The sequence below is a fragment of the Pseudorasbora parva genome, chromosome 23, assembly GCF_024679245.1.
Source record: "Pseudorasbora parva isolate DD20220531a chromosome 23, ASM2467924v1, whole genome shotgun sequence".
In the NCBI taxonomy this organism is placed as follows: Eukaryota; Metazoa; Chordata; class Actinopteri; order Cypriniformes; family Gobionidae; genus Pseudorasbora; species Pseudorasbora parva.
In genome coordinates this window covers 32,027,730-32,043,202 of record NC_090194.1, presented here as the reverse complement: position 1 = coordinate 32,043,202, position 15,473 = coordinate 32,027,730, and the positions used below count along the sequence as shown (strand labels likewise).

Here is a 15,473-nt window from a genome sequence, read left to right as displayed (position 1 = left end):
TACTTAATTAATACGTTTATTTAATCCTTATCAATACATATCAACAGCAACAATTACATATAACTAGGCCTGTACTCGTATAATCACTTTTTAAAATGTTTTATCAGTTGCTTTATATCAATTTATGTTTGGCAACAACAGTACACTTAAGTATCTACTATTACCCTGTATTGTATAACATCATGTTAGATATATGAATACAAGTTAATGCGCATATATTTATAATAAACACACCATCCATCCAATGTGCTCAAAATTGCTTACCACACACATTAGTCATGAATGCACCGCCGTCTTGACCGCCATCATTAAGACCGCCCATTCCAGACTCGGTCCGCCAATCAAACAGGCTGAAACGCAAATCTCTTCGCAAACAACCAATCACAAGTATCGCTATCCTGACGCTCAGCCAATCTGAAACGTTCCCCTGACAATCAACTAGCAACGCGCTGTGCTTGGCGTCTGTGTGTTCGGGATTAGCAGGACTGGTGAAGCCGAGCTCTAGTCTTGTTGGACGGATTTGAGATTCAATATCAGCGAATTTGTTACCAAAAATGAGTCTGTCTTTGAGGTAATTAATTAAGGGTAATTATGAGGTGTTTAGCCGCTAGCTGTTGATTTAGAGAGTTGGTGTGTTGAGCATTGCTAGGCAGTGCATGTGAATTGTTGACACATTTTTTAATTATTACGTTATACTGTGATATTAAATCAGTGATTATAATGATAAAATGGGTACGTATCATACATGGGAAACGTAAAAACTGTAACTTATATTGCTTTACGAACAAGCGCACCAGCACGTATGTCCTTTATTACAATATAATCGCATATTCATATAACGTTAGACTGTCAAATCCTGATTTGCAATTCTGGACATCATATGCATGTTTTATGAGACATCAAAATGCTGTCTAGGGAGGCAGGTAGCAAGTGTGTATGTGATTGAGTGAGTGGTATCCAAAAGATTAGAATGAATCAGATGATTGATTTCCATGCCTGTGCCCTAAGGACCGACCAAACTGCTGATAAGAGCAAAAGGAAGAAAAGGAGAGAACTTACAGAGGAGCAGAAGGATGAAATCAAGGAGGCGTTCGAGCTCTTCGACACAGACAAGGATAAAGAAATAGATTATCATGAGTTAAAGGTAAAGATCTTATTTCAAAAATGGATAATCATATTTACTGAATGTTTATCTATTTAAAAGTTTAAATCTTAATAGTAAGAAATAATAACAGTTAACCCTTGACAAATGGAAATGTTTTTTTTAATGCAGTTAACAGTAATACAACGCAATTTACAAACAAGAAAAATTCACTCGCACGCGTAAATTTTTAATTTTTCATGAAAAGTTTTTGATATATTTATTAGATGCCACTTATATATACACATACACACTCACCTAAAGGATTATTAGGAACGCCATACTAATACTGTGTTTGACCCCCTTTCGCCTTCAGAACTGTCTTAATTCTATTTGGCATTGATTCAACAAGATGCTGAAAGCATTGTTTAGAAATGTTGGCCCATATTGATAGGATAGCATCTTGCAATTGATGGCGATTTGTGGGATGCACATCCAGGGCATGAAGCTCCCGTTCCTGTGACTGTGTGGGCCATTTTTGTACAGTGAACTCATTGTCATGTTCAAGAAACCAATTTAAAAATGATTTGAGCTTTGTGACATGGTGCATTATCCTGCTGGAAGTAGCCATCAGAAGATGGGTACATGGTAGTCATAAAGGGATGGACAAGGTCAGAAACAATTCTCAGGTAGGCTGTGGCATTTAAACGATGCCGAATTGGCACTAAGGGGCCTAAAGTGTGCCAAGAAAACATCCCCCACACCATTACACCACCACCACCAGCCTGCACAGTGGTAACAAGGCATGCTGGATCCATGTTCTCATTCTGTTTACGCCAAATTATGACTACCATCTGAATGTCTCAACAGAAATCGAGACTCATCAGGTCAGGCAACATTTTTCCAGTCTTCAACTGTCCAATTTTGGTGAGCTTGTGCAAATGTTAGCCTCTTTTTCCTAATTGAAGTAGAGATGAGTGGTACCCGGTGGGGTCTTCTGTTGTTATAGCCCATCCGCCTCAAGGTTGTGCAAGTTGTGGCTTCACAAATGCTTTGCTGCATACCTCAGTTGTAACGAGTGGTTATTTCAGTTAAAGTTGCTCTTCTATCATCTTGAATCAGTCGGCCTATTCTTCTGTGACCTCTAGCATCAACAAGGCATTTTCGCCCACAGGACTGCCGCAGACTGGGTGTTTTTCCCTTTTCACACCATTCTTTGTAAAACCTAGAAATGGTTGTGTGTGAAAATCCCAGTAACTGAGCAGATTGTGAAATACTCAGACCGGCCCGTCTGGCACCAACAACCATGCCACGCTCAAAATGGCTTAAATCACCTTTCTTTCCTATTCTGACATTCAGTTTGGAGGTCAGGAGATTGTCTTGACCACACCCCTAAATGCATTGAAGCAACGGCCATGTGATTGGTTGATTAGATAATTGCATAAATGAGAAATGTAACAGGTGTTCCTAATAATCCTTTAGGTGTGTGTAATATATATATATATATATATATATATATATATATATATATATATATATATATATATATATATATATAAAAATGAACAATTCAAGAGGATGATACATTTTGAATAAGTTTCTCAAAACTATGAAACGACAATATTACAATATTAATGTGTGCACGTTACATAGTGGTGTAGCGGCTTTTTTTTCTGACTTGTATAAGGTTGGCTGTAAACTGTAAGATCTTGTATTAATTGTGTTCAGAAAACACCTAAAGGTACGCAATAGCCCTATTCGGATGGTTGTTTTTCTGGGCTCGTAAGGGGAGATTTTATTCTCGTCCGAATAAACAAACCAAACACCAAGGTCGTGTTCTAAATTAATTGTCTTCTGAATCCACATAACTGAGTTTACAGGAAGAGGTCAATTAGCCGTTTGGGTGGGCTAATCCCACCCAAACATTTGCCTTGCCCACCCAATCTAAATTTAGGAACTGATAGTGTTCATTTGTTTTTACGATTTGTGTGTTGATTAAAAAAATCTGAGATGGGCTCTGTGTTGTAAGTTTTGAAAAATAACACCAGAAATTATTATTACCAAAAAGGTCAGTTTTTTTACTCCCATTATTAGCTGAAAATGACACCGTGGTACGTTACAGGCTGTGCGCGTGGCGTGCTACTTCAAAAAAGCAGAGGCTGCAGTCAAACTAACATAAACGGTCAGAAATGTTTGAAACATATTAGAAATATCGTGCTATTAAGGTAATTACGAGGAGTTGTATACGTGAATATCATGTAAATATAAATATGCAGCTCTGATTAGATTTTTTTTATTCATGCCAGTTTGAGAAATTGTCTTAAAAAAATTGCTCATTGTCCATTTATTGCGTGGACAGATCTAGCTATGGCTAAATGTAGCTATGGCCCCGTTCACACCGCAAGTCTTAATGCTCAATTCAGATTTTTTGCTCAGATCTGATTTTTTGTTTGGCTGTTCACATTACCTTTTAAAATGTGGCCTATATCTGATTCCAGTGTGAACTATTTGAGGTTTCAAACTAACCCACATGAGCAAAAGAACTATATCAATGACATCTGACACATCGCGCTGTTGCACTAAAGTACGGGAGGTTATGGAGGAAGTAAGCATTTTCGCTTTTAGTTAAAAATTAAACTATGGCTTCCATTACTCAAACAAATTTGTGTAATGGAAGCCATAACATTAATGAGTATGTGCTGAAGAGGAAAAGAACAAAAAGAAAGAGAGCAAAATTGGTTATTTTGGCCTTTTGTCACCTTCTTTTGTCACCTGAAGCCACGTTTTTCTGTGTCCACGTTCTTCTATTTCGTGTGCTATTTTTTCAAAAACGGAGTAGTTACGGTAGGATCCTTCTAGTTTAGCTTGAGTTGAAGTATCGCCCCATATACTAATAAGGTCTAACACCTCACTCCCTCCACTGACTCTCTCCATCGCTGTTCTCCATATCTAGTCAAGTTTTTAAAATGACTGTCTGTGTCTGTTGTGTCTAGGGCTAACTCGCCGGCACATAATTGTTACAAATGTAGATTGAGGTAAAAGTCACATCAAATCCGCCTTGGTTGTTCACACTGCGGCCGCATTGGAAAAAATCAGATCTGGGTCTGATTCAGGACCACATATGTATGTGGTCTAAATCTGATTTGAAAAAATCAGATCTGGGCTAGATTTGAGTGTTCACACTACCTCTGAAGAAGTCTGACCTGGTCACTTTGGGACCCCACTGATTTGGGACACTTTTGCCTGCAGTGTGCACTATGTGTGTAAAATGCAAATGCATAGTTCAGTTGAAACATTGCCCTCTTCGGCTTGCTGTTGATGCTGTACATTTTATGTATGAGGCTAGCTGACTGTTAAAATAACAGCTCTGAATTAAAAATCCGCTGTTTATATTTTAATCAGTTTAGGGCCATTCACACAGGATGTGTTCTTGCGGTTAAAAACACGATATGCAGGTCTAGAGTAGCGTTGCAATGCTCAGATCGACTGTATTAAGGCATATCCAGGCTATGTCGCATAACTTAATTAGTGATCTTGTAAGGGTAAATAAAGAACGTTTTTATTTTTAATAAATACAGCATTTTTCTTTACTCAAGAAATACTATGTCTATTAAGGTTAATATTGTAAATATTTGAGGTCTGAGACGTGGGAACGCTGAAGAGAGAGACAAGGCAAACCAGAGTGCAATTTGCTCCCACGATCAACTGGAAAGCAGTCTGCGATCGACTGGTCTGTCCTGTCTCCATCATTGCGTATTTTAATATTTTGAATACCGGTAAATTGCTCCACTGCATACTATAACCCCTTTAAAGGGGGGGGTGAAACACTCAGTTTCAGTCAGTGTCATGTCAATCTTGAGTACCTATAGAGTAGCATTGCATCCTGCATATCTCCGAAAAGTCTTTATTTTTTTTATAATTATATAAGAAAGATGCGCTGTTCCGAGTCTTTCCGAAAAAAGCAGAGCGGGTGGGGGCGTATCGTGTGAGCGGAGCTAAATAGTGACGTGTGCGCCGCCGTGTTGAGTGCGTCGTAAAGCTGTGTCATCCCTAACAGTGGGAAAAACTTTATTCAAACTAAAAATATGGCTTTTAATCAGATACAGCCATACATCTATGATCCGGAATCAGACCCAGAGGCTGCAGTTGAACAGGAGCAGCAGCAAAAACGACTAGAGCAGGACGTCTCTATGTGGTACAAGTTATACACTAACTATATAATATGCTGAGCGGCTTGTGTTATTTACATATTTATACTTGAATTATATCGTCGTATTTTTGTCTTTGAAGGTGTACATGTGGGGAGTTGTGCACGTGTGTGTGTGTTTACGCGTGGTTTGTGTAGACAACACGGAATAGTAGCGCATTTGAATGAAGAAGCGCGCTTATTTAGTTCAACATATTTCCCCACTCTTTGTGTATTGTTGTTTGGAGTGCTTTTACAATACACAAACATAAAGTTACACATATAGTGGCCAGCTAAACAAATGTACACGCACTACACATCGCATGCTCCATTGATCAATTTCTATATATATGGTAATATATATAGTAACTATACGTGATCATGTTTGGGCTACTTGATGAGCATAGACACAGACATTTGAAGCAGTCTAACTCACCGCCCGCGGTTCTAACGTTGGGACCTTTATCGTTGGGACTGCTCCATCCTTCAGCATTAGGCGATCGGAAAATCCGGCGTCGAGCTGGGCCTTGTTTATGAAACAGTCGGCACCGAAATGCAGCGAACAGATATAAACATTCGCGCAACTCAGTTGCTGATCCGGAAAAGCAAATTCCATCCACTGTTGCCTTACCGCAGGGTTTTGGGGGAATCTGTGCAGGACTGTCTTGGTCTGGCAACCAAAAACGCACTTTTTGATGTCATTGTTAATTGTGCACATCACCTGTGCAGCGCAGCCTACGAGTCAGCGCTTTGATGGGCGTAGCCTGTTGCTTTCACTCTCTCCCTCTCTCTCTCTCTCTCTCTCACGCGCTTCCAGTAGAATTGTCCGTAAGGCCCATACAAGGAAATTCCGCCCCCATTAACGTCAAAGGGGACGCATGATCTCAAAAAACTTGCCGAAACTTATGACTAACCGGAAGTAGTATTTTTGACAAAGAAATACTCCATCAAACGTCCACCTTAACTTTTGAAACTTTGTCCATGTTTAGGATGGGATTCCAAGTCTTTAACAGTGTAAAAAGATCAGTATGCATGAAACAGCATTTCACCCCCCCTTTAATGCATATGAAAAATAATGCGATCAACAATAAACTGCAAATGAATTCAAACAGTAGCTTAGAAATGCTGATTTAAAATTTGTGTTTCAGGTGGCAATGAGAGCTCTGGGTTTTGAGGTGAAGAAGGTAGATGTGTTAAAGATCTTAAAAGATTATGACAGAGAAGGAACTGGGAAAATAACTTTTGAAGATTTCAAAGAAGTGGGTAAGTTGAACTCAATACTAATCAGTAGGTCTGGACTACGAAATGTTTTGAGGGAATGATATTGCTGAAATCTGAAACAGATAAATGTATGTAATGTAATAAATCTTCTGCTTGCATTTTGTGAATAATTAAGCATTTGTTGGTACGTTAAAGTTATATAATTCTCTTAAAGTGACAGACATGATATTGGAGCGCGACCCAAAAGAGGAAATACTGAAGGCATTTAAACTGTTCGATGATGATGAAACGGGAAAGATAAGCCTGAGAAACCTGCGGCGAGTTGCTCGTGAGCTGGGCGAAGACATGAGTGACGAAGACCTGCGAGCCATGATTGATGAATTTGACACCGATGGGGACGGAGAGAGTAAGTTGCAGGATTTTTATCTAGGGAGAGCAAAAAAGTGCTATTTTTATTGCCTCTGATGAATGGAAGTAATTACTGTGCTTTTCCCAGTTGGCCCAAAGTGCTTTTCTCAATTAAGACCCAGCAATTGAATGTAATGCAGCCAACAAAAATGGGAGCAGTGCAAATGAAAGCTGAGTTAAAAGCTGTTTGTGTGTCCTTTGGCATTGTGAAAAGCTATGATATGTTATTTAATCAGCAAAATATTAATTGGCTGTGCTTTGAATAAGTAGGTTAAAAGCAAAGTGAATTTAAGTGATCACATTTGTTTTTGTACTGTCTTTCAGTTAATCAAGACGAGTTCATCTCCATCATGACCGGAGATTCATGAGTATCTGTGACTCAAGGCGACTGAAGATTTGGCTGTACATGTTCTGCAAAGATCCAATCGATCAGACAAACCGATCTCATGAACAGTAAACCACTTTTCAAATGTGTGGAACGGTAGGTCCAATTGGTGCTAAAATTCTGGACAGAAGCTTGAACTGAACTGGCCATGAAGGACGAACAACATTTCAGGTTATAAATAGGTTGGTTTGATTTTTATAGGGATACTTTGTATTTTATCATCACAAATGTGTTATGTCTGGTTAATAGTTTGTATTGTAGGTGTTCATTTGTGCATTTGAAATAACATTCCAAAGTACTATTTATTGTAAATACACAGTAAAAACAATTTTCACTCGTCTCTTTTTGACTAAAGGGCAGAATGGTCTTTACAGTCACATTGAGAGGCAAGGTCCACTATGGTTCTTATTTGGAGGGTCACAGGTCTGTTCTGATAGAGTAAATGCATATACACTCTTGAACAAAATCTTAAGACCAGGGGATGCATTGCAAGTTTTACACATTTCACACTTGTGGATCATAACCGGGTTGTGAGTTCTGCTTCAAAATGCCAAAAGAAGAAACAGGAGCAAGAGACAAAAAATAGAGAGTAGGCAATTTATTGAAAACTTTAACTGAAACAGGCCGTTCATCAGCTGATCAAAAGTTTAAGACCATAGCCATAAAAAGGTCAAATCTGCACAAAAATATGGCTTTCATGGCATTGTCCTTCAAGCAGTCATACTGTCAAGATCTCCTGATGGCAAAGGCAAATAGGCTTTCTCTCTTTCAACGTGGCAGGATTGTTGAGCTGCACATGCAAGGCCTTTCGCAACGCGCCATCGCTGCTGAGGTTGGACGCAGTAATACAGTCATTTTATATTTCTTAAAAAATCCTGAGAGTTATGGGACAAAAAAGTAAAGTGGCAGACCCAAAAAGATTTCACCTGCAATGAGCCGCAGGATCCGACAGGTTGTCCGTGAAGACACAGGTCGATCTTTAACCCAAATTAAGGCCCTTACTGATGCTGACTGCAGCCCAATAACCATAAGACGTCATCTGCTAGAGAAGGGCTTCAAGAACAAAAAAACGTCTTCAAAGGCCACGTCTCCTCCCACGACACAAACTTGCCCCTTTAGAATTTGCAAAGGAGCACCAAACGGGACATTGAAAAGTGGAAGAAAGTTTTATTCTCTGGCGAGAAAAAATTTAACCTGGGTGGTCCTGATGGCTTCCAACGTAACTGGCATGACAAGGAGATCCCACCTGAGATGTTTTCTACGCGGCACAGTGGAGGAGGCTCCATCATGATCTGGGGTGCTTTTTCCTTCAATGGGAAAATGGAGCTTCAGGTTGTGCAGGGGCGTCAAACGGCGACTGGCTATGTGGACCTGTTGCAGCGGGCATCCCTCTTGACCGAGGGCCCCCTGTCTGTGCGGTAATGCCTGGGTCTTTCAACAGAACAACGCTGCAATTCACAAAGCCCGCCTGACGAAGGACTTCTTCCAGGAGAATAACGTTGCTCTTTTGGACCATCCTGCGTGTTCCCCTGATCTAAATCCCATTGAGAACATTTGGGGATGGATGGCAAGGGAAGTTTACAAAAATGGACATCAGTTCCAGACCGTGGATGCCCTTCGTGAAGCCATCTTCACCACATGGAGCATCGTCCCCACCAGCCTCCTAGAAACAGTCGCATCAAGCATGCTGAAACGAGTTTTTGAAGTGATCAACAAGAACGGTGGGGCTACTCACTACTGAGTCCTTTTTTGACACGTTTAGTACTGTTGTGCATTTATTTTTGGGCTATGGTCTTAAACTTTTGATCAGCTGATGAACGGCCTGTTTCAGTTTAAATGCAGTTTTCAATAAATTGCCTACTCTCTATTTTTTGTCTCTTGCTCCCGTTTCTTCTTTTGGAATTTTGAAGCAGCACTTACAACCCGGTTATGATCCACCAGTGTGAAATGTGTAAAACTTGCAATGCATCCCCTGGTCTTAAGATTTTGTTTGTAGATTATACTACAGTAGCCCATTTATTTTGCAATCCTGCTTTTGATACAATTTTAAACTGATTCCAAATTGTTTAATTGCATCTACCATAAAAGTTTGTGTTTATACAATATGTGTGGATATATTAAATTATCAGAACCAGCATTAACTTGAGCAATTTGAGCTTCCGTAGCTCGACTATTGATCGGACCACATTGGCCAGCCTTTGCTCCCCACGTGCATCAATGAGCCTCGGCCACCTATAACCCTGTCGCCGGTTCACCACTGTTCCTTCCTTGGATCACTTTTGATAGATACTGACCACTGCAGACCAGGAACACCAGACAAGAGCTGCAGTTTTGGAGATGCTCTGACCCAATCAACTAGCTGTCACAATTTGGCCCTGGTCAAACTCACTCAAATCCTTATGCTTGCCCATTTTTCCTGCTTCTAACACATCAACTTTGAGGACAACATTTTCGCTTGCTGCCTAATATATCCCACCCACTAACAGGTGCCATGATGACGAGATAAGCAATGTTATTCACGTAACCTGTCAGTGGTCATAATGTTATGCCTGGATGGTGTATATACACACATTCTATAAACACAAACTTTTGTTAGATGCGATTTGACAGCACTAATATCTAATATTAATAAAATAATGTCATTGCATTAAATATTAAAAATGCAACATAAAAGCTGCATCCTTATAATGCTCATCCTGATATTGTTTTTATAATTAATTTCTTCTGATTATGAATGTCATTTTATAAACTTTTATATTTTATTTTACTTTTTTAATGTTTTTTTTTTTTGCCCTTTCATCCCTATTGTTTAATTTAGATATTTAAAAATTGTTTATTGTTTAGTTTAACTTATTGTTCCATGTTATTTTGTAGATTTGTAAGATTTAAAAAGGGATTTTTCAGTCTTTAGCCAATAGAGGGAGACATTTCATAGAAAAGCTGTATTTATTCAATGGGTTTTCAAGAGAAACTGAAGTTGTTGTTATAATCCAGGGAAAAGAGATTTGTGTTCAAAAAGACCATAACTTTTAATAATATTCCATCAGAGTCCATGCAAAGTTAATACAACACAAACTCAAATCTAAAATCGGATACTAGTTCACATCTGTTGCAGAATTTGTGTTCGAATGAAACTGCAAATAACTTTTTCAGCTGCTCAGGTTCATTGGAAAAGTTTGACATCTACAAAAGTTTTGTTCCTTGGGGTGATCCTAAGCCAGATGTCTGCCTATCGATTCAGCTGTCAAAACGATGTGACGGTGAGATGACAGGAAGGCTTTAAATGGCTGAATGTGTTGAGCATCACCTCTTATAACACTATCCAAAATTAAACATGTGACCGCAGCTCTGCAGAGGCTGACAGTGATGATTTCATGTGTATCTGTGCCACTGTGAGGATAATTTGGTCAGTGTGTCTGTGTCTGGAAGCAGAGGTGGTGCTGCATGAGGTAAGGACGATCCTACACAGAACATCAGTACGAAAACCGTTGTCATGGATACGGGCCAGCAGACCAAAGATGGAATTAAAGCCATGTGTTTTAAAAAATATATACATTTTTATGTGTTTACATTACTTGTAAAATGGGGTCTGGTTCCTGAAATCATACGTAGAAAAAACAGACAATTCTGAGCTTTTGAGATATTTTAAGACCAGGATTTATAAATAGAACAGAAAACAGTAACAGTTTAATCTAGAGCTGAAATCATCTGATGGCAAAATGTGGTCAAATGTCGTAATACGATACACTGATAATCACTGGTGTGCTTTAGATGAGGGAAAACTAAGGTTAAAGGTCATCCTGTCATTAACGTCAGACCGTAGTGGCAGTAATGGCTTCCTTCTCAGTTGTCAAGAGTCTCGGGGGACAGCATCCCACGTCAGATGAATGTTTCAGTCTAAAAACCAACCAAAAACCTTGAATGGACCGCAGACGGACATCAAAGCTCTCTAGTGAACTACCGGTTGATTCTAGATTAGGTGCCATCAGGAGACATCATCTGAATCACAGCACAATGCACTCAGATGGTTGAGATCAGATGGATTAGTTTGCTTTGCTAATTATACTGAGCAGCTATTCAATAAAGAAGTCAATAGTACCGCCTGGGCGTTCGCCCTCTAATTTTGGCTTTGAGGGTCCCGTAACGACTGTAATTTGGAGCATATTTAACTTTGGTGTATCTTAAGTCAAAGCCACACGATCATGGCCTACTCGTACAAATTTCAAAACCTTCTAAGACGTTTCCCTCACACACGGTAATTTAAACTTGGAGGGAACCATTTGTTAAGAAGACTGGCGTATCCATCCATTTTAAGTTTATTTTTAGAGTGTATACGATCCAATTACTATCGCTCGAACACAAGCTCATCTGTTTTAGAAACGCATATGAACTGTTCTGAGCCACAAATTTCTCCAGGGAATATAAATGCATTTTTGAGGGCAACATGTTGGCCTGGTGATGTCCGTCTTCCTCGTTATGCGTTGTCCAAGAACAATTTTATGTATTCTGCTGAGCAAGTAAATCTGGACCTCTCAGGGAGAGGTTTTCCATGACCTCCAGCATGAGATTTATTTTGCTCTGATTGGTCCAAAGATGGTCAGCTGACTGCTGAAAGCAGCTCATCATGTCTAACTGACTATAGGTCAGGATAAGTGAAGTCTTCTGTCCCCACGCTCTATGGGAAGACATGCCGGGATCTGTCACCTCAGCCGTTCCCACGAACTTGTGCTTGCCCACGGGGGTCTTTGAGAGCTGACTTCATTGGGAATTTGTGAGACTTACAGCTACGTCTTAATTTTTGTTGGTTTGGTTGAGTGAATACAGTCTTGGTTGGCAAGAGTTTAAACTCGCGGTGCACTGCTAATTAGCACCTTCAGTTAGTCTTGCGTAGCCAGAACTTCAGATTTACTGCAGAAGATCTGGACTCCATTACAGCTTTCATTGGTCAAGGATCGCCCAGAGGACATCTGACTGACATGTAACACAACCAATCCCAGTTCATTCTGTTCCGTGTCATGTTTAGGACTGTGAAAATGGAAAGTCGATGTCCCTAAGATAACAGACCGTTGTGTAATTCATTTAAGAACATTATGAATGTTTACTACTACAACGGAGCTGCGAAGTTCACATACTTTTGAAAATACAGCGTTTAGTTGATCCTGAAAGCGAGGCTAACTGATGCACATGGGGATTGGCTGGCCTATGTGATCTGATCAAATAGATGAGCTACTGTAGCTCAAATTGTTCAAGAAGTTAATGCTGGTTCTGATAGAAAGGTGTCAGTATACACCATGCATCCCAGTTTGTTGCGTATGGGGCTGCATAGCCGCAGACCAGTCAGGGTGCCCATGCTGACCCCTGTCCACCACCGAAAGCATCATAACTGAACCACGGAGCAGTGGAAGAAGGTGGTCTGGTCTGATGAATCATGTTTTCTTTTACATCACGTGGATGGCCGGATGCTTGTGTCACTTACCTGGGGAACACATGGCACCAGAGGCAGCGTGATGTTTTGAGGAATGTTCTGCTGAGAAACCTTAGGTCCTGCCATCCATGTGGATGCTACTTTGACATGTACCTCCTACCTAAGCATGTACACCCTTTCAAAGAAATGATATTCCCTGGTGGTTGTGGCCTCTTTCAGCAGGATAATAGAGCCTGCCACAAAGCAAAAATGGTTTGAGGAGCACAACAAAGAGTTTGAGATGTTGCCTTCAATTCCCCATCCAATCGAGCATCTGTGGGATGTGATGAACAAACAAGTCTGATCCATGGAGGCTCCACCTCGCAACTTACAGGACTTAAAGGATCTGCTGCTAAGATCTTGGTGCCAGATAACACAGCTCCTTCAGGGGTCCAGTAATAATAATAATAATAATAATAATTGTAACTCACTTTATATTAAACAAAATCTCAGTGCTAGAGATTTTTTTTCAACACTGTCTTTATTGATTTTGAAACATCACCAACAGAGACAAACACATAAAATAATAATAATGATGATAATTAAAATAAATAAATAAAAGTTGGTACATTTATTATTGTTAAGCCATTTTACACAGAAAACACACTATTAGGGTCCGTTTCCTTCAAAAATTCCTTAACAATATATGTACGTTTTTCCAAAGCCAAACAGTTAGACAATTCCTGTAACCATTGTTTAAAACTAGGAGTTTCTGTATTTTTCCAATGGGGTGCTACTGTGAGTTTTGCTTGTAATAAACAGAAAATCAACATTTTATTACTTGAGCTGGGTAATGTGCAAGTTACAGGGAAAATATTTAGTATACGAAGTTTAGGACATTCAGGAACATTTTGTTTGAAAGACTCTAAAACTAGACTCTAAAACCTTTTCCCAATATTTTGAACTTGAGGACACTTCCATAAGCAAGGGTATAATGTTCCTGTTTCTTGGTTGCATTTTATACATTGATTGGGAATATTTTGATTAAATTTATGTAGTAATTCTGGAGTTATGTGCACTCTCATAATCCATTTATATTGTATAAGTTTAAACCTCATATGAATGGTCTGGGTCTTTAGACAGATACTCTGCCATTCATCCTCAGTTATATTCTCGTTTATGTCTTGGCCCTAAGCCAAACGTTTGTTGTCTGTATTTTCCTTGTAGCGAAGATTAGTCTATAAAACATGGAAATTTGTTTACCACAATTAAAGTGGTTTAAAGTATTTTTTTCTAAAGGGGACCGAGCTGGTAGGGTAGGAGAGTGATTCTGTACTTTATTAATACAATTCCTAATTTGACATTATTTAAATGTGAGTGAGTTTTAGGCAAATCAAACTTTTAACGTAAATCCTGAAAACTGAGCATAGCTTTATTGTTGAATAAATCTACCACCTTATTCAAACCTTTTAATGCTCACATTTTAAGTGCTACAGATAAAAAAAATAAATAAAAAAAAATATGAAGAAGCAAATCCCCTCAAAAGCTCTGCTGAAAAGGGTTTTAAGAAAGGCATCTAGTGTCTGGAGTCCAAGCATCGACGGGTATATCTTTACTGTCGGTAAGATTTTTTAATGTCTCTAATGCTGACAAAGACTGCATTTATTTGATCTAAAACACAGTAAATATTATTACTGTTTAAAATAACTTGAATATAATGTAAAATATAGGTGTTTTTTTTTTTTTTTTTTTTGAATGGAAAGTTTTTTTTTTTTTTTTTTAAAAAGGTCTTTACTTAAAGGTCTTTACTGTCATTTGAATGCATCCTTGCTGTAATTTGGTACTAATGTTTTATAGGAAACTTTCTATATTCCCACTCAGACAAATCATTACTTAAATTGTAGTTGAGTCAACAAGCATGCTGATTGGAAATACTCTCCAATACTTGCTTGTACTTATTTGTGAAATTTCCTAGTTTCTGAGAGAAAATAGTTTTCTATGACCAATTTATTTTAATGTAGATAATTTATCTTTTAGTTGATTAATAGCCTACTTTGACAGTCCTCATACTTGCAGTACTTTTTACATCCTTAATGATAATACTATTAATGTGGCTTTGTTTGCTTTGCAGTGCTTGTTTGGATTTGGTGGCCCACTGTCTTCTATAATAGGGACACTGAATGTGTGTTTCAACTCCAGTGAAGCAGAGAGCCGCCCACTTATACTTAATCTCTCTCTCTTCCCTTGCCCTGCCCGGCCTCGTACCCATCCACTAATGTGTCTGGTCTTTTCTAAACCTACTCAAGGTCAGATCCAATGTTGATTGTAAAACGCTGCATCTGATGATTACAGGGGGATTAAACGCAGGAGAAAATAGGCAGATGACGAGCGCTGCGATTGAGATGGGGGTAAAGCGGAGCGGGTGGGCAGCGCACAAGTTATATGCCTTTGGAGCTGGCACATGCTCAGCTGTTGGAGACTGAACCGGTTTTGCAGCCAGCATGTGAGTCATTCAGTAGAGATGCACCAGAAATAAACAGCCTCCCTGTTCTTCCTGGTTACAGGCCGGTCCTGCTCCCTCATGTGGTTTCTCTTCGGGGTACTGGTGGTCTGAAGGGGAAGCCTTGATGCGAAAAACAGGAGCACGGCTACGTTTTGGGGTTTGAAAGATGTCATATTTAGGCAGGGCAGCTGACCCATTTTAATATTGTGCATTTGGACTGCTGATTTGAAAGTGTTTGCCGCCTTTTTGAGGCCAAGACGTGTCTAAAAGCCAAAAATAGTGCAC

The 15,473-nt window shown here is 39.3% G+C and overlaps 1 protein-coding gene across 1 annotated transcript; it reads left to right on the top strand.

Moving 5' to 3' along the window:
• Window positions 1-427: 427 nt before the first annotated feature.
• On the top strand, window positions 428-7,606 carry cetn3 (centrin 3). Its single transcript, XM_067433155.1, has 5 exons — window positions 428-571; window positions 1,009-1,144; window positions 6,416-6,530; window positions 6,703-6,894; window positions 7,221-7,606. Exons 1-5 carry the CDS (start codon window positions 555-557, stop codon window positions 7,262-7,264), a joined length of 504 nt encoding a protein of 167 aa, XP_067289256.1. The 5' UTR covers window positions 428-554; the 3' UTR covers window positions 7,265-7,606.
• The last annotated feature ends 7,867 nt before the right edge of the window (window positions 7,607-15,473 follow it).

Excerpts from the sequence above, each read along its gene's own strand:
- cetn3 (XM_067433155.1), top strand. Across the intron at positions 1,145-6,415 it reads TAGATTATCATGAGTTAAAG|GTGGCAATGAGAGCTCTGGG; the intron begins GTAAAGATCTTA and ends TTTGTGTTTCAG. Across the intron at positions 6,531-6,702 it reads TGAAGATTTCAAAGAAGTGG|TGACAGACATGATATTGGAG; the intron begins GTAAGTTGAACT and ends ATTCTCTTAAAG.